The 20,341-nt window shown below is 41.8% G+C and overlaps 3 protein-coding genes across 4 annotated transcripts; 1 reads left to right on the forward strand and 2 right to left on the reverse strand.

Moving 5' to 3' along the window:
* Positions 1-444: 444 nt before the first annotated feature.
* mpi (mannose phosphate isomerase) lies at positions 445-8,351 on the forward strand. 2 transcript variants are annotated; one of them, XM_086027789.1, is made up of 9 exons: positions 445-522; positions 1,834-1,961; positions 2,394-2,594; positions 2,802-2,943; positions 3,053-3,232; positions 4,054-4,227; positions 4,441-4,475; positions 4,541-4,649; positions 5,310-8,351. In XM_086027789.1, the coding sequence occupies exons 1-9, from the start codon at positions 507-509 to the stop codon at positions 5,414-5,416; spliced, it is 1,092 nt and encodes a 363-aa protein (XP_085883915.1). In that variant the 5' UTR covers positions 445-506; the 3' UTR covers positions 5,417-8,351. The 2 variants fall into 2 exon arrangements, with proteins under 2 accessions (XP_085883915.1, XP_085883914.1); XM_086027788.1 differs by having other exon boundaries at positions 4,441-4,649.
* Positions 8,352-8,827: 476 nt separating this feature from the next.
* Positions 8,828-11,640, reverse strand: plex9.2 (PML-like exon 9.2). The gene is made up of 3 exons (XM_086027790.1): positions 11,543-11,640; positions 11,292-11,403; positions 8,828-10,430 (listed from the first exon to the last, which is right to left on the reverse strand). The coding sequence occupies exons 2-3, from the start codon at positions 11,362-11,364 to the stop codon at positions 9,775-9,777; spliced, it is 729 nt and encodes a 242-aa protein (XP_085883916.1). The 5' UTR covers positions 11,365-11,403; positions 11,543-11,640; the 3' UTR covers positions 8,828-9,774.
* An 892-nt stretch (positions 11,641-12,532) lies between these two features.
* On the reverse strand, positions 12,533-19,117 carry LOC147149250 (uncharacterized). Its single transcript, XM_086027791.1, has 3 exons — positions 18,903-19,117; positions 18,740-18,785; positions 12,533-14,974 (listed from the first exon to the last, which is right to left on the reverse strand). Exons 1-3 carry the CDS (start codon positions 18,984-18,986, stop codon positions 14,454-14,456), a joined length of 651 nt encoding a protein of 216 aa, XP_085883917.1. The 5' UTR covers positions 18,987-19,117; the 3' UTR covers positions 12,533-14,453.
* Between the last annotated feature and the right edge of the window lie 1,224 nt (positions 19,118-20,341).

Here is a 20,341-nt window from a genome sequence, read left to right on the forward strand (position 1 = left end):
TAGAAATGTAAAACGTAACTCACAATAATTTCTCTGTATTCAAAGATACTTTATTACTTAGGTCAGCCTGAGTAACTCATGCTTCTCTCTTTGGCGCATACCGCCACCTGCTGTACATATACAGTCAATGCAGTCTGGGTCGCGTTTGCTGCAAAACGGTCCTCCGTCAATGATGGACTGTGAGGTTCGTTGGGACTTGACCATGTTAGTGATGATTACACAGATGGACGAAAATCCACTTCCGTCTGTACTTAATCTGTCTTTTCTTAAAGTTTCCTGTCCATCGTCTATTATTCCTTCCTTCAACTTATTCATTGTTTTAACCTAAAACCATATACACCTTTGAATATATATTTACATTTAACCATATTTTGATTTCAAAGAGACGACCAAACGGGAACTTTTGACTTGAACCATTATTTTGAAAACTAAAAGCTGCGTCGAGGAAGCTCTGGCAAGTGCGTGACGTCACCACCAGCTGAGTGACAACTCGCTCGGTCGCCGTCATGGAAGAAGTCAGAGGTGAGCACCGCATCACCTCGACAACTCTGTTCAACCATTCCACCACCGCACGATGCTTTTGTCCCTCGAGCCAAATTGATTGTGTAAAGCGAAAAGTGATGGGTTTTTTTTGTTTTTGTTTTTTAACAGAACACATTGACTGACCGGGTAGCTGGTTTGCTAGCTAGCCTCTCTGTTACATCCGCATGAAGTAACCACTAACCAGATAGTTTTTTTCGTTGTTGTTGTTTTAAAACCACAGCGAGGTCAATGAACGCAGACACCGTGTTTGCTTAGCGTGTGTGTTCCGTGTGAGGAGACCGCTGTGCATTGTGGTCAAATCTCTGCTTAGTCCAGTGTTTTGTTTTGTTTTGTTTTTTCTCCAACTATCGCTCCGCCTCATCAAGGCATTCGCGATGCTACACACATAACTGCTATTTTTCTTTTTTAATAAACATTTATTTACAACCACATTTCAGCCAAAGCGACTCTCGATGCTAGGGTGCAAATATTTTGAGGCACCTCGGTATACGACGCAATTGTGTATGTGAATGTGTACGTAAGTCGGAAAGTCAGACCGAAACACAATAAATCTATGAAAAACAGTAAGTAGGCTATGGAGTTAACTGAGCGTGCCTTATTGTGCCACGTCACGTATTATTATCGCCACTATTGTCCATTCTTTTGTTATCCAGCGCTGATATCGAGCTCCAAGAGTTGCGGTGGCAAACTATTGATTACGGTGGCACTAGGCCCTATAGTGACTAGGGGCTAACAATATCTGTTCAGTGAAAACAATACAACAGCTGAATGACGATGGGTTTAAAAAAAAAAAAAAAAAGGCCACGTTTCATTAAGTGCAAGTTGTTGGAATCAGACCACCAATTTAATCCAAAACATTAAAAAACAAATGTAATACACATGACAATACACATACAATTGACAAACCTTTGGCTAGTAAGAAGCATATGTAGCACTCGATGTCATCTATGCTGGGGGGGAAGCATTTCTTTCAATCTAATCAATTTGGACACGTACATCTGTTGCACTTGATTAAAATGTGTTAAACTTACATTTGAATATTTGCGGAAAAGAGTAGAAAATTACATCAGTTCGTCACTTTTTAATCATGTGCAACCGAAACCTAAGTACTTTTTTTCAGGGTTAGAGTTATATAACAAAACTAGCAGTTCTTTCAAGATTTCGTTGGTTGTTTTGCTGGACTTTTGCATCCCAGAAAGCCTGAATTTGCAGCATCCGTTGAAAGAAAGAAAAAAAAAAAAAAGAGTTCTTAAAAAAAACAATTGCCTATCCCCCTTGCCTCCGTTTCAGTGTTTCCACTGACCTGTGCGGTGCAGAACTATGCATGGGGAAAGGTGGGGCTGACCAGCGAAGTGGCCAAACTGGTGCTTGGCGGGGACTCGTTGGCCGTCATCGAGGATGGCAAACCTTACGCAGAGGTACTTCGAATATGATATCGCCCATCACCGCCCACAAGCAGCCAAGACAATATGGCCGTGACTTACACTGTGTTCACTGACGCTCTTTATTTAGCGCTCAGGCAGCCCCGTGGGGTTTGTTATGAAGGTCATCAGTTCCCATTACCAGCGCATTGACATTTTCACGCTGCACGGGCGACAGTCACACGACGACATGCTGAATTATGCTTCAGGGGGCCATGGTGCCACATTTTAACTTGAAAATCTGCACACAGTGAAAAATGGTCAAAGGTTCTAGACAGTACAGTAATGTATACATTTTATTTAGTGTCCATACATGTGATGGAAGATGAAATCCCTCTGACTTGTGCCCCGCGAGCCTCTAACAAGGCGCTCCCAAAGTGCATGAGTCAGCGCAACCTGAGCGTGAATCGTCATTTCTGCCTCCTCCAGCTGTGGATGGGCGCCCACCCAAAGGGCGACGCCCAGATCAAGGACAACCGCATCGCGCAGACCACTCTGGGTCAGTGGATCGCTCACTTCCCGGCATGCCTGGGCTCCAAGGTCAAGGACACCTTTCAGGGCCAGCTGCCCTTCCTCTTCAAAGTCCTCTCCGTGAACACCGCCTTGTCCATACAGGCTCACCCCAACAGGGTAAGGGTATACACGCACAAGCGGGGAGGCGGTCCACGCAGGGATTTTCTGTCTTCTGAGATAGGGTTAGGGGTTAACATGCATGATTGGGGGAAAACTAGAGAAAAAGCACCTCCTAAAATATGCTGGCGTGGGGGCGTGGAGGGGGGGGGGGGGGGGGGTTCCTGGTTTTGCAAGAGCCCACTGACTATTTTGTGTTCCATTTAGGAGTTAGCCGCTCGTCTCCACGCTCAGTTTCCAGAGCACTACCCGGACAACAACCACAAGCCAGAGATGGCCATCGCGCTCACACACTTCCAGGGCCTCTGCGGCTTCAGGCCAGTGGAGGAGATCCTCGGATTCCTCAAGAGTAAGTCTGACGGCAATTTGGGCCAACTTTTTAGAGTGATCAAAACAGGCAAAGTTCATTGTTTGAACGCCCAAACTAAACATGCAAACTCGTTTACGCTATTGATCAGCCGTACCGGAGTTCCGTGCTTTGGTGGGCAACGAAGCGGCTCAGGAGCTGCGGTGCAGCGCGGGTGACGCGGGCCGCACCAGGCAGGCACTCAAGAAGTGCTTCACCAGGATGATGAACTGTGAGAAGAAAGTGTTTGTGGATCAGCTCAACATGCTGGTCAAGAGAGTCACTGAAGAAGGTGAGCGCAGTGCGTCACCGAGATTACAAATGTCCTTTTTTTTTTCCTCATTTAAAAGACAGTGAAAGTGTTTTTTTTTTTTTTTTTTTAGCCATGTCAGGGGGCGGCCATTTTAGCTCAGCTTCAGGCGAACAGGCGAGCCGCGATTGGTCGTTACTTGAGCCCTGAGCAACTGTGATGTCATTTTCAGTCGACAGAAAGTGGCAAAATGGCCGCCCGCTGACCTGGCTAAAAACGGGTGGATTTCGCTGCCTAACTCATAATCCACAAACGCAATATTAATCAGAATGCCGTGTTGAAACTAGTTACGGCTCATGGAACATTTTCGGGTTGAATTCTATTTAACAAATTAATTTGCGCTTACACAACTGTATTTTGTAAAGCAACATTTAGGGTTCATGTACTGAAGACATCTGTAGTTTTTATTTGAAAACTAATACAAATATTTTGTGTTTCCGATTAAAAACGATTAAAAAGCTGCAAAATTTGGAGCTACAGTAAACCCCCGCGATATTATGGTTCACCTATTGCGATAACCCCATTTTTTTTCTGTGACCATTTAAACCTGTGTTGCTGTTTACCAAGTGTGTTTAATGCATTTCAATTTGATTACAGCGTGTGGGAGGGATACTTTAAGTCCCAAAAGTTTTTTTTTTTTTTTTTAAATATATATATTACTGCCCGGAACAGGGGATGAGTAGTATATGCTATTTGTTGGACAGCCAGTAGGATAAGCATTTTTGAAAGGGAATTGGCAAGGAGAAATGATTTGACCCAATGCCTTGTAAGTGTTATTATCAATAATTCATGCGTTTGCGTAGGCGCGGCAGGCAGGGATACAGCGAGTAGTAACGGCGAGCTGCTGCTCCGCCTCCATTCCCAGTACCCCGGCGACATCGGCTGCTTCTCCATCTACTTCCTCAACCATGTGCTCTTGGATCCCAACCAGGCCATGTTCCTGGGAGCTAATGAACCACACGCTTACCTGTACGGAGGTCAGTAGTAGCTAACGCTTGCAAATGTTTCCGGTAAATTTCCACGTGAAGTTAAGATGGCCAAAGTTATCATTCAAAAGTGTCCAACTTTGAAAAAGTCTCGCAACCCTACTGGATAACGTTGCACTGACTGAAGCAATCAACCTTCGGCCGTCTAATCATCCAAATACGTTCTTATCAACTTTTTCGGGGGGGGGGGGGGGGGGGTATCAGATTGCATCGAGTGCATGGCGTGCTCCGACAACACGGTAAGAGCCGGCCTGACCCCGAAGTACATCGACGTCAACACACTTTGTGAGATGCTCAACTACAGCCCGAGCCCTCCCGCCGCCAAGATTTTCCCGCCAGTTCAGGACGCATCGGACCCTTGCGTCACCGTCTACGACCCCCCGGTGCCAGACTTTACCGTCATGAGGATACAGGTGAGAGAAATCTCACAATATCGTTCGTGTAGTGGGTCCATTCCAACAAGGAAGCTCTTTTTTTCTTTTGTGTCTTCTAAAAGTTTTCACGCGTGTACCGTACGTGGCTAAAATGATTCACACTGGCCTGCAAAAAAAAACAGAGAGAAAACACAGTCTGCACTGTCACACAGCGAAGAAAAAACACACTGTGCTTATTTATTCAACAGCAAATGAAGGCGAGGCATCTGTTTGTATAAATGCATTTAAAAAAAGTTATATTACCTGTATATTAGTATTTATGTGATGTAGAGCTGGAGTTTAGCGCTAAACAAAAAGGACTATTATAGAGAAATGCAGAAAAACTGAAGCGAACTGAATGGCAAGCAAATATGTAATACAATAACGGGGAGTGACCTTGTCAGAATCGACCGGAACCCCCAACGCTCAAATATGACTTGGGCAATTTGACCTTGTCAGAATCGACCAGAACCCCCAACGCTCAAATATGACTTGGGCAATTCTGCTATTAAGCTAACGAGTGATTCTTAGCTTGCTGGGCTCCCTCTAGTGGTACGTCAAAGTCATTGCACGAGTACAGTTCAATTCAGTATTTTTTTCAGGTAGTACATAATGTAAAAGTGGAAGACCCACCGCCTTCTCGTTTTGTCCCTTGTGCAGGTGCCAGCCTCCATGAAGCAGTACACGCTGGCGCCCGTCGACAGCGCCAGCATCCTGCTGGTCATCGAAGGCGACGCCAGCGCCGCCTCGGCCGCCGCGCTGTCTGACGTCAGCCTGAGGCGGGGCAGTGTTGTGTTTGTGTCGGCCAATGAGAGCGTGCTGCTGCACGTCACCTCCCCGTCGGGTCTGACCATGTTTCGGGCCTGCTGCCTCCTGTAGTGGGCGTGAGCGAGATGACGACTCTTGTGATTTACGACTGGGAACGTTAGCTACCTTCATGCAAATCGTGTACACCAACTTTTGTCAGTTGCTGAAAACGACCACTTGCACAATGGCGGTGTCCAAACTACAGTCCGGGGGCCATTTGTGGCCTGACGCCTATTTTTCCGCGGCCCACGGCATTAAATAAAAAACACATTTGACTTGGCAACGCTCCAAAAAAAAAAAAAAAAAAAAAAAAAAAAAAATCAATCATATATTTGGCTGTCACTGATTAAAACGTTAAATCATGTCAGCCACGCATCAGTGCTCACACCAACTCCCTGACTGCACAAAAAGCCTTCACTACTTCGCAAAAGCAAATGCGTGTGGTTACATCATCTTCACAAACTCCTTTTAAAAGGTGTTGGAGTCATAGGTCATGCAATACATAAAATGATGAATTGACAAAATGACTAGATGCAAACGAATCTTCATGCAAACTGACCAGACCTACGGGGCTGGGCAGTTCCTTCTGCACAACAGAAGCAGGCATACTCCAAGGTAGCCAACCAAATTATTTTCACTTATTTAAACTATTTAAATTGCTCGATGAATTGTTTAACCCATTAAGGCCCAAAGCACCTGGCTCAACATCTCCACTATAGAATCAGCCTCTTAAACCTGAGGTTCTCCCAGAAATTCAACACCTACAAAACAATTCATATCTCAGCCCCTGTTGCAGATAGGTAACATCATTCCAAAAGAATTTGAGAGCTTGGACGTGGCTCTCACACAGGCCCGAGTTTATTGTTTACTGTTTCAATGGAAGATGTAAAAATGAAGTGTCAGCGCAAGAGAAGCACTATTTTTAATTGAAAAAAAAAATTAAAAAATAGAGTGGTAATTACCATCCTGTATTCTGTTACAAAGACGTTGATTGCGTCATTGTCTACAAACACATATCTTAACCATTTATCACGAGCGACTGGTTCGACTGGTTCAACGTCCACAAGCGTGTCGTCTATATCATTGCCGTTACTTATTTTAGAGGTCCCGCGATCCGCCGTTATGCTCGAAAGAATTCCGCGTCATCCTCCAACACCATCACGTGTATATTCTCATGCATTTCATTGGCTAAGAGACTGAGAATTGGATTAAAAAAAAGAAAATGACGCAAACGCTCTCCCGGATTTAAGAGTAAAAAGACGCAACAGCGCTCCCGGCTCTGGTGGTAGAAACGCAGTTATGCGCTCCCGGCCTTAATGGGTTAAAGGCAAGAATATGTTCTGTGCAGGACCACTTAGTCGAAACACGACGTTCCGATTCATATTGCGTTTGTGGACTATGAGGTAAGCAGTAAAATCCACCCGTTTTTGTCCATCTCAGGGGGCGGCCATTTTGTCACTTGCTGTCGACTGAAAAAGAAATCACAGTTGCTCAGGGCTCACGTAACAACCAATCACGGCTCAGCTTCAGAAAACAGGTGAGCCCCGATTGGTCGTTACCCGAGCCAGGCGCAACCGTGATGTCATTTTCAGGCAACAGAAGTGACAAAATGGGTGGATTTTGCTGCTTAACTCATATTCATAGAACATTTTATTGCAAAGATTTTTTTTTTTTTAAGGTCGACACGGCCCTTTTAATGAATTCAAGTTAAAGTCAAAATGGCCGTTGCGTCCTCGTACACCCCTGGTTCAAGCCAGGGGGAATATATTGCTGACAATTTACTTTGTCAGACACTGAGCTGATGAAGATCAACCGGGTAGCAGCTGATGTTGAGAAACTATTTCATGAAGTGCACACTTCATTTTCTCACCATTCATCCATCACATGATGGTACTTAAAAGCACAGTTCAGCATCTTCTGGACCTCACGTCAAACAGGGTTGATTCGTTCCTTTGGATATGAACACTTTGGATTCTTTGTGGATGTTTGTTTGCTACATGTTCACGCTGAAGGGAAACTCGAAAACGCTGAAACGTCACGCGTTCTCGAAAAAGGGAGGGGTTTCGAATTTGACACAATGCCGAAAGATGTTGAAACATGAAAATAATGCTGCATCATTTGAAGGAGTTCAAAAGGCAAAAACGTTGACGCAGAATTATGTTCGCATCACGCGAGTAGTAATGATGTTATGACGTTCGCATCGTTATGTCAATTTGGCTCAAACGAGAAGACATTACTGCACGGCGTGGAAACGTTCAGGAATGGAGATCGATGCTGAAACACTGGTGAAGAATCAGTGATCAAAGAGATTTTCACGCGAGTGTTGTATGTGAAAACATGGTGCAAAATGCTGAAACATTGTACCGGTACAGCAAATGTTGAAACATGCTAATGCAGACAAATATTTACACTGCAGCGCACAAAGATCTACACTAGTATAGAATGCGGAACGTTGAAAATATGGCATAATGTTCAAATGTTCACTGACGAGGAATGCATAATGGAATGTGACATTATGCTGAAATGCGTGCATGCAGAATGTGGAAATATTTACTGTGCGATCGCCGCTGCTGAATTTGGAAATGTGAACCCTCTAGTATTTGTACATTCTATGAACGGGCAATTGTGCCGTGTACACGTTTCCAGTTGGATCATATAAGCTTGTTTGTTGATGAGATGCTTGATGCATGTCTCACACGTCTACGTTTGGATGACTGTACTGAGAATTGACTACTGCTTGTTAACTAAATACTTCCTGTTCAAAATCATCTTATACAGTGGAACCTCCAAAGTGGAACACACGCTGGTTGACTTCAGAAATTTTAAGTCACATTCTTGGGCTGAAATAATCGAATGAATTAATTATTCCAAAAAATAAATAAACTTCCTACTACAGTTTTTCGCTGGCCCCCACGTCACTCACCAGGCACCCCTCCCTCTAAAAGCCACACACACACACACACACTCAAAAGTCACAGATAATATATAGAATGCCGACCTCAAGCGGGCAACAATAATATCTGCACCTCAAGTGCACATTCTGTCATGAAATAATACAAAATCTATTTTTATCCGATTAATCAACGGCATAATTGATTCTAGAAATAGTCGATAGCTGCAGACCTCATTTTAACACGTTGAACCGTAATACAAGCGTAAATAATAATACTCACCTTTTAACAGTAAAATGCGCCGCTTTGTCGAGCTTCTGTGGTCAATTTCCACAGCTCCAATTCTCTGGTTATCGTCACACGCGTCCTCTTTGGGGTGGGGGGGGGTTCTACTGTATTAATGAAAAGAAAAAAATTAATACAGGAAATATTTGCTACTTTAGAACAAATCCAGAAAAGCATGAGCAACAAGGGCAAAGGTTTACGAAGTTGAAGTACTTTAATGCTGCATCAAGTTTTATAATATACTGTCGCTCAGTTTTGAATATTTTGTATAGCTTGTCCTTGTCAAAACATACAAACATGAGGTGAACTTGATGTGTTCTTAAATTGTTGCCATTCCGATCATTCTGTTCTACTGCCTGTTACCTATGGCCAAGAAGTGCACTTTGTTCTTCCAACCAGCTGGAAGTTTTTATTTGACTGATGATTCTGGTTTTGGTCATTGGTGTTTGACATGCTCCGATTCTGTCAGTTGAAATGTTTCTCCTGCGTTTGATTAGCAAATGATTATGTAACTAAGTTACGGCAGTAACTTTTTTTCCACTGTAGCTTAGCTTTTCATTCGGTCACGGAAACACGCTAACAATCTAGTTTGCACTTTGCACGCACAAAGTCGATTTTCGTTTTTTTGTTCTGAGTGTCGTTGCTGTTGTAGACTTTAATCCCAACGTGGTTGTGAGCATTTTGGAGCAAGGCCTTGCTGTAGCATGGGAACTGTTAAAAAAAAAAAAAAAAAAAGTCAACGTCAAAGTGGTTCAATAAAATCTTTGTGATGTCACTGGACTGCATAGGTGTCAGGTTTTGTTTTCTTATATTCTGGACAACTGAACCAACTAAAACCAAACAACAACAAAAAACACAAAAGAATTTCGACAATAAGTTCAGTGTTAAGAAAGCCACATACTAGAGTTGTCATGTTATCAGTGGTGGTTTCTGGCATGTGCATTTTGGGAGGCCATACGGGGCTACATTGTTGGGGTGACAACACCTGCAGACAAAACAATTTGAGAGCCTAAAAAAATTTATTAGATTAATTTGGCAGTAAAAAAAATTAAGCCGTCGGGTTCATCTGGATATGAGGTGAATTCAGGAGCTGAATTAAAAACATGACCTGGTTGACAATGTCAACTCTAAGTTCTGTGGCGCTACGCCGCTTTCCCATCAGTGTCCTTCACTGGTTGTTCCATGTGCTGCCAAAGGAGGCGCTGTCCTGGCAGCAGACGCTTTCCTTTGGGAGCTCCGGTCAATTCATCCTTGGCGACCTCCCGCACGTCACTCAGACTGAACGTGTAGCGTGCCACCAACTCCAGCTTGGGCTGCAGCACAGCGTAAAGCGTCTGCAAAGAGCGCACGTCCTCCAAAGCGTCGTGTGCCTTGTAGTCCATGCCCATCAGCTCCTTCACCAGGTACTCCTGCTTGAAGCTGCGCATGCCACAATCCTTCAGCACCTCTCGGGCCAGCGGCAGCGTGTCCACGCAGCCGGCGATGGACGCTTCAAACTGCGCCCGGAGGCCCGTCTGGTCCAAGGCTCGGGCCAGCGGCCGGCAGTCGAAGCGGCGGATGTTGTGGCCCGCCAGCAGGGGGCGTCCGAGCGATCGTAGGAAGGCAACGAAGGACAGCAGCACATCCCGCAGGGGGTTAGTCGGAACGGGCCGGCGGTGCAGGTAGAGCTGGCGTCTGCGCACCTTGAGGCCCGTCACCCTGGCGGCGCCCGGTTCCATTCGACAGCGAGGGACTGTGTAAAGGTTGAGAGAGCGGCCTCCGCTCACTGCCGCCAGCTGAACCAGCTCGCACATCGGACCTGATGATGACCACACGCATAAAACAATACAGATACCAGTGTAGGCATGTGATGGTAGCGACTCCAAGTGGACAAAAATAATACCCGCACCTCACAGGTACATTTTGTACTAGTATTAGGCTGCAAATAATTATTTTAAAAATCAATTAATCTCAATTATTTTGCCTATCGATGAATCAGATTTTAAAAAATGGTTTTCATTTCCATCCCTTCATTCAAAAACTGGACATTTCAAATTGACAGTGGAGACAACGCTCAAATTAAATTGCGCGGTCATTTTATTTTTTTTATTTGTGCTGCAAAACAATAAAAAATGACAAGCAAGTGAGCTTGAAGGCAGGCATTCTGCCTGACTTGAAAACAAAACAAAAACTCTCTCACTTATTTAATGCTCTCCAGTGAAAACTACGCTATCTCAAAATTTGGGATATAATTTTATAACAAAGAAAAAAACAACACACAGACTTAGTGTTGTCCAATGAAAACCATATCCCAATTTTGCGATTTTTTTTTTTTTTAAATCCGAAAACAACCCCCTAAAAAAAATTCAATGAAAACCACGTTTTTCCAACTCCTGTGAATGTTATGGTTTAGGCGCCCCCCAAAATACTTTCCAACACTCATGACATCAAATGTTGTCCAATGAAAATCCCAGAAAATAAAAATAAGGTTTCAATTGACAGAAACCAATATCGCTGACGTCGGGCCAAAACCTTGTACTTTAAAAAAAAACTGTCACTTTTCAGGAGACCCCACAAATGGCAAGTTTGTTCATCCATTAGCATTGCATATTGAAAGAGTATTTTTGAAGCCACCTTTCTGCCATACTTTCTTCCCAGCTCACATAATTTCTTTTCTTACCCAGTCCAGTTGTCTCCAAGTCGAAGAAAACAATCGGCTGCTGAGGGGAGCCTACTGACCCCGACGTCTCCATCGTGCTTTTAAACGATCCTTCGAAACGTACGTTTAAAAGCTGAAAAGGAGTCAGAAGAAATACAATAGACACTTGTTAAATACTGGGCCTATAACATGACGACGGCCAGAGTGCAACTTTTAAACACCATCCTTTGGTAACAGACGGTCCCTCCATTATTTCAAATACAATACTGTACTTCAAACGAGGAAGCGTTCTTCTTCGTCTTTTCTCCGCTGTTGGCTACAAAACGACGCTTGGCCTCCTCCAAGTGGTGACCAAGTGAAATTCAGTCTCCAGATTTATCCTTTGAAATACAGGCAGTCCTCGCATTACGACGTACGCGACCAACGTTTCGACTTTACGACGCCCGTGCCCCCTCCTCCATTTTGTCCCCAGCACCATAGTGACTACGTTTCCATGCAGTCAATATTCGGGTTAAAGTCAAAATTCCGACTTCTGAAACATTCTGAATATCCCGTTTACGCGCCGACATCACGTTGACAAAAATGTATGGATACTGTTAATAGCTCTTGCTAATTTGGTTGCTCCGTTTTTATTAAGTATTCTCACAGAACTAAAAAAAAAAAAACAAGTAGTGTTTCATGCAAAAGAAAAAATGTTGCGCATAATTTCTTGTATAGTGAAGACATATCACAGAGGATATTTTGTTATTCTGCGAACTAGTTCAAACTGAAATGTAGTGACACAAGTGAGGTTTATCAGCTTTAACATCTTACTGAGTGTTGTTGTCGTCCTTACATGTTTTTTGGTACAAATATTACATATTCATAAGTCCAGTATACTGTGTTTGTAGACACTGAGATAGTGTGTGTTGCGTATATTTTTTTTTATATGAGTTGGTAGTGTAATATCTTTGGATATTAATAAATATATGCACACACGTCATCTTAATCGGAGTTGGCTTTAATCCAGGTGACGTAACATTAAAACAAGGCTGACTGGGAGTTCACTCTACGTCTCCTCGGTAACTCTGGCATATCCAAACCACCAGAGCCTGATGAACTCTTATTCCACAAACGCAGTATTTACCAGAATGCCTTGCTTCAACTAGTGGGCCTGCATATTCTTGAAAAAAAATATGTTTGGGTTGACTTTAAGATAGTTTTCAAAATTAGCATGACTTGTTTTGTTCTACGTCATACAACACAACACATGCGCTCATCAGTGGATATGAAGCCTTTTAATGATAGAATTTTAAAAAAGTATTGGAAAAGTCCATTTCAAATGAAAACACAAAAGCATCTGATTACATTAGCATAAATGTTTCATAAAATATGCTATGAATAGTGCAATATCAAGTAAACCAAAAGTGAAATCTGGGCTCTGCACATTTATCCGGCTATGGACCAAAATTTAGTGGTTTCTATGTTCTGTTGAAATCGCCAACTATAGTTTTCCCGCGCAAACACACACACCCAAATCAACATCCTCGGCTATGAAAGTGCATGTAGCAGCAACACTTCTTTTGAACAAAATGCTTTCACAAATAAGAGTATAAAAATGTCTTCCACACGCGTTATTGCTTGTGCTAAATTTTTCAAATACATCTATTTTTTTAGTATTATCAAATACTTTTTTTTGTTTTGTTTCACATGAACATATACTGTGCGGCACACTCTTTTCTCTCGCTCACAGGTGTCAGACTCAACGTGCGTTGGAAACGTCGTAGCTGTTGTGGTTGCCCTCAGGGTTGGATGGCGCGCTCCGATTATAACGGTCAAACCACATAAATGTCAAACACCTTGGGATGTAACGATATATCAAAATTCAACAGTTGGAAACATGGCCCGGTGTTACAGTTGCGGTTCGGTCCATATTCGCAAATAAACAAAAGGCAAAAGAATTGATTGTATTTTGTGTTACCATGGACTGGATTTCATGCCGTTTCAAATGAAACATCAACAGCATGTGTTTTCTGTTTAGGAAAGTGCTACAGTGATATTCACATCCGCCTTTTTCAAACAACGACATCGCTAGCCGTGACAGACGCTAGCCAGAAGCTGAGCTGCACTCGTCCCTGACGGAATTTGTCTCACGTGGGAAACCTAAAATCACCTGATTGTCCCTGCATTTGATTATCAATCGTTTTTAGGATGGAAAAAAAAAATGGTGACAATCTTTTGCGGGCATAAAATGACGTGAAGGGTCAGATTTGGCCCACAGGCCTTGAGCTCGACACCTGCTCTCTATTTGGTCCGCGGAATCCTGGAAATACAAAATTGGGCCATGATGCAGTCATATGACGAAGAGAAGACGGCAAGCAGTGCTGTGATGTGGGCTCAAATGCATTTTCATCGCAGGCAACATCGTCCCTCAGAGGACCGCTCTGACTGTGAAAATCAAATTTATCGCCACCTCATCACACACGTACAAAAATGCGCCTGCATTTCAATGTTATTACAAATATTTTGAAATCATCCACCCAGGCGTTCATGGAGTGAATACAACAGTGAAGGCCATGTAAAAAAAGTCACTGACGTTCAACTCAAGCCATACCGGCGAGTTCTACTCTGCTTGCCATATTTAAGGACAAATGAAATGTTTTCTCCACTTTTTGGTCATAAACTGATGTTTTTGGTGAACCAAGCTCATGTTCGACTCCTGATTACTAAAGAGCGGAACAAGCCAGGAACTAACTTTTTTTCTCGAGAAGGAAAGAAAAAAAAAAAAAATCAACTTTTTTTGGGTGCTTGGCCAATATTTTGTGGGTCTTAAAAAACTGAGTCAAAACGCGTGAAAACGGCTGGCAATATGGGAAACTCCGCTTTGAAAACGGCTGGCAGTAAATCAGTTTGAAAAAAAAAAAAAAAGATGATAAAATTACAAGTCATGGAAAATAGTGACAAGCAAAATGAGTAAGATAGTTTAACTGGTGTTAACAATGGATTTGGTGGGGAGGAAAAAAAAAATCCTCATTATGGATGTAAAAGGTGAGTGAAAATGCAACGTTGGGACAGATTTTCTTTCCAAAGTGAAAAGAAGAAATCCACTCAGCAAGAAACATTACACGATTTGCATTAATGAGCGGCCCAAAAATGACGTGGCGGGCCGGATCTCGCCTGCGGGCCTTAGGTTTGACACGTGCTCTAGATCAAGGACTTATGCACGGCATTCCTGCCCGGGTTCCATTTCCTAAAGAGCTCCTGCAGCATCTTGGCATCCTCCAGTGCGTTGTGGGCGTCGTAGGTCTTGTCCAGGAAGTAGTCCACCATGTACCGCAAGGAGTAGCTGTAAAAATTGGTGAACATCCTCTTGCTGAGCAGGAAGGTGTCCAGGTAGTTGGACACGGCTCTCTCAAACGGCTGCAGGAGGGACAGCTCGCTCAGCACCCTGCCAAGGACGGGGGCGTCAAAGCGGTTGGCGTTGTGGGCGGCCAGATACACGGGCCCGCGGAAAGAAGACAGGAAGTCGACGAAAGAGCTGACAGCCTGGTAGAGTGGGACGGTGGGCATGGCCACCCCGCGGCGGAACAGGCAGCCATCCACCACCGAGAATCCCGTGACTTTGTTGGCCTCCTCGGTGATTGCGCACTGGGGGACAGTGTAGACGTTGAAGACCCGATTGTTGCAAACGGCTGCTATCTGGATGATGTTGCACCTTTGAGTGTCTGCGGGCACGGGAGAGACCATAAACATAGGTTAGCTTCACTAAAACCCTCTTCAATTGTGTGCAAAAACATGTTTAGTTTCACCCGCGGCTTTAATGTTTACAATAAGATTTGTTAGGTTCATTGAGGACCAAAACTGCGTAAAAAAAAAACAAAAACATGTTAGCTTCATTGAAGACTAAGCCATCTTTCAATGTGTACAACAAAACAGGTTAGCCTTACATAGAACTAACCTGTCTTCAATGTGCAATTAAACACGCAGTATACGTTAGATTCACTGTCATAGTCATATGTATGTAAACTTCACTTAGAAATAAACTGTCTTCAAATGTCTACAAAAAAATGAAGTTTCACTGAAGGCTAAACTGTCTTTATGCTCTACAAAAAAACTGACAATTTAGCTTCACTTACGGTGAAAATAACTTGTCTTTAATGTGTATAAAAACATGTATGTTATCTCCATTTAAGACGATACGATTTTCATTGTGTACAAAAACTTACATTAGCTTCGTAGGACTATAGCTTTCTTGAATGTGTAGGAAACCATGTACAGTATGTTAGCTTCATTGAAGACTAATGTTGTCTTCGCTTGGAATCTGAATGGTCTTCAGTGTATACAAAATATGTTAGCTTCATTGAAGACTACTCCGTCTCCAATGTTTACAAAAAAATACTTGTTAGCTTCACTCGGGACTAAACTTTCTTCAGTGTGTAAGCTACAAAACATGCTAGCGTCAAAGAAAACTAACTCATCTTCAATGTTTAGAAAAACATTTACGCTGCCATACCATCATGAAAGACTAAACTGTCTTTAATGTGTACAAAAAAAATGCATGTTAGCTTCACTTATGACTTAACAGTCTTCATTGTTTGCAAAAAAAATACACGTTAGGCACTGAGGACCAAAACGGTTTTCAATGTGTAAAACCACATTTAGACTCTGACTTGAGCTGTTTTCAAGGTGAATAAAAACATGTTTCCATAAACATGCGGCCGCTTATCAAAGACTAAACTGTCTTCAATTTGTTGGAAAAAAAACCCCAACAACATACGTTAGCTTCACTTAGGACTAAATTGTCACAAATGTTAGCTTCACCCAAGATTAAACAATCTTCACTGGGTACAAAAACACATATTTTATCTTTACTGAAGACCAAAACTGTAATGCTCAAAAATATACATTAGCTTCATTGAAGATTTGACTATCTATCTTCAGTGTTTATAAAAACATGTAAAGTATGTTAGCCACATGAATGGCTAAGATGATCATTATTTCAGTATAATCTTGATGACGTTTTTGCGTGGAGGTGTGTAATAAAGTTTGGAAAACACTGTGACCTGAACAATGGCATAAGAGTCCCCATAGAGGACACATCAAGGTCGTTTAGTCCAAATCACACGTCTCAACAACAGATTGTGTGCTCGCCTTGCACGCACCATGCCGCCACTTTGTAACCGGCATAAGGGCTAAAAAGATAAAACTGAAAATGTCAATCCAATTGGCTACTTTTGAGGACTGTAATCTAATACAATACAATACAATTTTATTTATATCGCATTCACAGCTATCACAGGCTCTTTTAAGGACTCAAATGGCGCCTTTGGTTTTGTAAACTTTATTTAAAAGTCACGTGCACAGTGCACACACAAACCGACTAGTGGTACGTACGCGCCTTCTTGTTGTACGCAAGACAATCCGTGCGGAAGTAACTTTCAAGTGAACTACATTTGCATTTCATCTTTAAGTGCCGCACTGTTTTAAAATAAAAGTTTGGATTGAATTGGTTCACTGTGAAATGAAATCAGAATTGGTTCCCGAGGAAGTTGTGATGTGATTGACTCCAATTCAGGCTGTAATCTTGTTTTATCATCTCAAATTTGGGCTATAACGGGACAGTGCAGTCTAGCTGTACTGCGACTGGTTCACATCCAAGTGTAACCTTATTGGCTAAGTAATATTTGGGCAGTCTTCTCATTGGCCCACACGCGACTGGATCGGGATTGGCAGAAATTTGAGCTGCGGCGCCATTGGCTCCCACTTGGATGAGGGCCAGAGTTACTCAACAGACTTTTTGACTCCTAACAGGAAGTGGAAGTGGAAGAAACATGTGAGCGCTTCTTCCCCGCTGGAATGAAGGCACTACATGAAAATAAAGAAAAAACATGACTAAAACCTTTACAATACCCTTTTGGTCACAAACTAGAGCAGGACAAATTTGTCACAACAGCAAGTGTACAAACCAGCGTATGTATGCGCTTCAGTTTGAGGAACAGGCAACCAAAAAACAACTCAATTTTCCTTCACTTGAGTTTAACCTCAGGCTTAAAAAAGAAGTGAAACCATAAATATGCATAAATAATGTAACCAAAAAAATGTCATTTTCTTTAACACAACCTTATACTGCAGCGTAAAAAATATGTGAAATCATAAATATGCATGAATAATATGCATTGTTATTATCATTATTTGAGGTCAAATCGGTACTCTTCCAACACAGGTGTCAAACATTTATATGCATAATTACATCATGGGGAAAAACTTTTCCACAACATCGCCGTCGTCAAGTTCCCATATTAAAAGCAGCACATCTCCGTCAAAAAAAAACATGACACTTTGCCCGCTTTGTGAACTACAATCGAACATGATACTTTGTGCCACTGAGCCAACAGGAACACACGACAATAAAATGACTGGCCTAGCCTATTGTTTTTGTCACTGCTGTTATCATGTACAAAATACATAGTAACAGTGCTTTTTTTTTTTTCAACATCATGACCTTTTTATTTATTTTATTTTACAAAACTGTGAGTTTTTATACAGTATCATGAGCTTTTTTATATCGTCATTTCCGCGCGATATCGTGATAATTATCGCCCGTAGCGTAAGGTTCGTATCGTGACGTTTGGATATCATTACATCCCTATGCAGTAGTACACAAAAAAAACAGTGAATTAAGCACGGATTAAAATTACAATATTAAAAACACAAAATACACTCAATTAGCTCATCCATCCATTATCCGAACATCTTATCCTCAGTGACTCCCAATATGTGGTACAAGTATCACAAGTGGTACATGGGCACCGTCTAAGTGGTATATTAGATAATCACTGAATTAAATACAAAATAAAATCGAAGAAATAACTTTAAAACATGAATTAGAAAAAAACATGAGAAAAAAGCTTTAAAAAAAATTATACTCAGTACAATACACTTTTTGCATTTTAAGTACAGCACATTTTTAATTACAGTTCAGTTTATTTTTTATTTGTACTACAAAACATTTGCATTTCAATTTGAACAGTTTTTTAAAATTAAATACGGAAAGCCAATTTTTATTTTACTTTTATGTGCATTACATTTTTAATCATTTAAGTATTTTTATTTTCCTGTATTTAAGCACATTAAATTCAAGCTGCATATAATGTTATAGTGGAATGATGTCAAATATACTTTTTTTAAGGAATGGAACCGCTCTCGCTTTTGATAAACACTTACTATACTACTGCGTTACCACATTTTAATGTTAATACCTGGAGAGCTCAGTCGGACAACTTTTTGAGTTTGTACTGTAAAATGTTGGAGGACTACTGTTCTTATAAAAAAAAAACAGTCATGAAATACAATAAGCCACAGAATAGTATAATAAAACAGCATTGAAAAAAATAAATACGTATAAACGTAAATGTGTGTTTGACCCTGATTGCAAATCTAAAGTCATGAAATCGATTTTTTTTTAATGATTGTGCAATAATGTGCCATACCCAGTCCAGTTGTCTCTAGATCGAAGAAAACCACCGTGTAAGACATCTGTGGAAGAGAGAAAGAACTCATGAAGCCATTTTATGACACCAATAGTCGCGTCATCACGTCAAAAGCAATAAAAAGAAAAAGATGGCGTTTCAAAGAAGCTAAATATCAACTCACCGTGAAGAAGCGTCTCGCGTCGACTGCCGAGCAAGTGTCAAAGTTGCAGCTTTTATAGCCCCCCGTGTCGAAATCAACTTTCATCTGCGAAGAAGAGAAACTCACTCGCACGATGTTTTCCTTTCCTTTCCCCCCCTCGGGTCAGCCCACACATCAGCGCGAGCGCTGTTGTTTTCCTTACAACAGGCGACTTTTCTGCGCTTTTCCTTTAGTTTCGCTTTCGTCGCGGTGCACGACGGGAAATGAAGTCCGACGCTCCTGTGGCGCAGCTGCATTTCAAGGGAGCGACGAGACATTTGCACCATGGTGCGCGAGGGCATACTTGGGACTTTGCACTTCAAAATATGATACTTGTGTATCCTATATTATGTTGTACTTGACTTTGAGCCCTTTGTAGTATGTTTTATACATAATTAACTGCTCGATTCCATTAAAATACATTATTTATTGTTTTTGTTATCATTTACATTATCGTCACCCTCTTAAAACAACGCTCCAAGTATTTCTTTTCAGTTGTTTGAAAAAAAAAAAAACCCACCTAAAACTGAACCACATTCTGATCATCTTATACAGTGTGTATTAATAATTTCATTTCAGGCGTAGAATTCAATGATCTGTTTAACTAAGGCCGATTTTAGCAGAGGTAGCCAGCATTTTGTCAAAATATGACTTAGGTCATTATTTTGACTCATTCACCGCCAGACATTTTCAGACCCTCTTTTACTCTAACGTTTGAAAAATGTGAAAAAATATATAAACATGTTTCCTGGCATTAAATGTCTGGGCTGTCAAAAGACAAAAAAAAAACATTAGTCTTTGGCAGTGATGATGTTAGTGTGGTTATCATTAGTTATAGGGAATAGTCTTTAGTTTTTTTTAACCCAGAACAGCGGTTCTCAAACCTTTGACACCAAGTACTACCAAAAATACTCCCAGAAAGTATGGACAATACTGTAAGCCACTGGTGCATTGTGCAGTTTGAACCTATATGAAAATGATAAACCGTCTTTAAATAGTAATTCAATTAGAATGTATTGCACATAAGTGTTTTAAAACAAACACAGCTAGCAGCTCTTAAATATTAAATGAATGAGGAGAAATGAAAGAGAAAGGGGGAGATGGAGAGAGAGAGAGAGAGAGAGAGAGAGAGAGAGAGAGAGAGAGAGAGAGGGAGAGAGAGAGAGAGAGAGAGAGAGAGAGAGAGGGAGAGAGAGAGAGCAAGCAAACCCTATGAGGATTGTTCAATGAGCCAACAATGATAGCATCCGTGACAGCCACTAGCGGACATGGTTTCGTTTTCACGGTATCAGTTTTGAAATGCGTATCATAGCACAGTGCTTCCCAACCTTTATTGAGTCAAGGCAGATATTTCACATAGGGAAAAATCTGCACGGCACACTACTTAGCAAGACGATTCGCAAGAAGTGGATAAACAGGTG

Source organism: Filicampus tigris, chromosome 4 (assembly GCF_054856515.1).
Source record: "Filicampus tigris isolate MCC_2025a chromosome 4, RoL_Ftig_1.0, whole genome shotgun sequence".
Taxonomy (NCBI): domain Eukaryota; kingdom Metazoa; phylum Chordata; class Actinopteri; order Syngnathiformes; family Syngnathidae; genus Filicampus; species Filicampus tigris.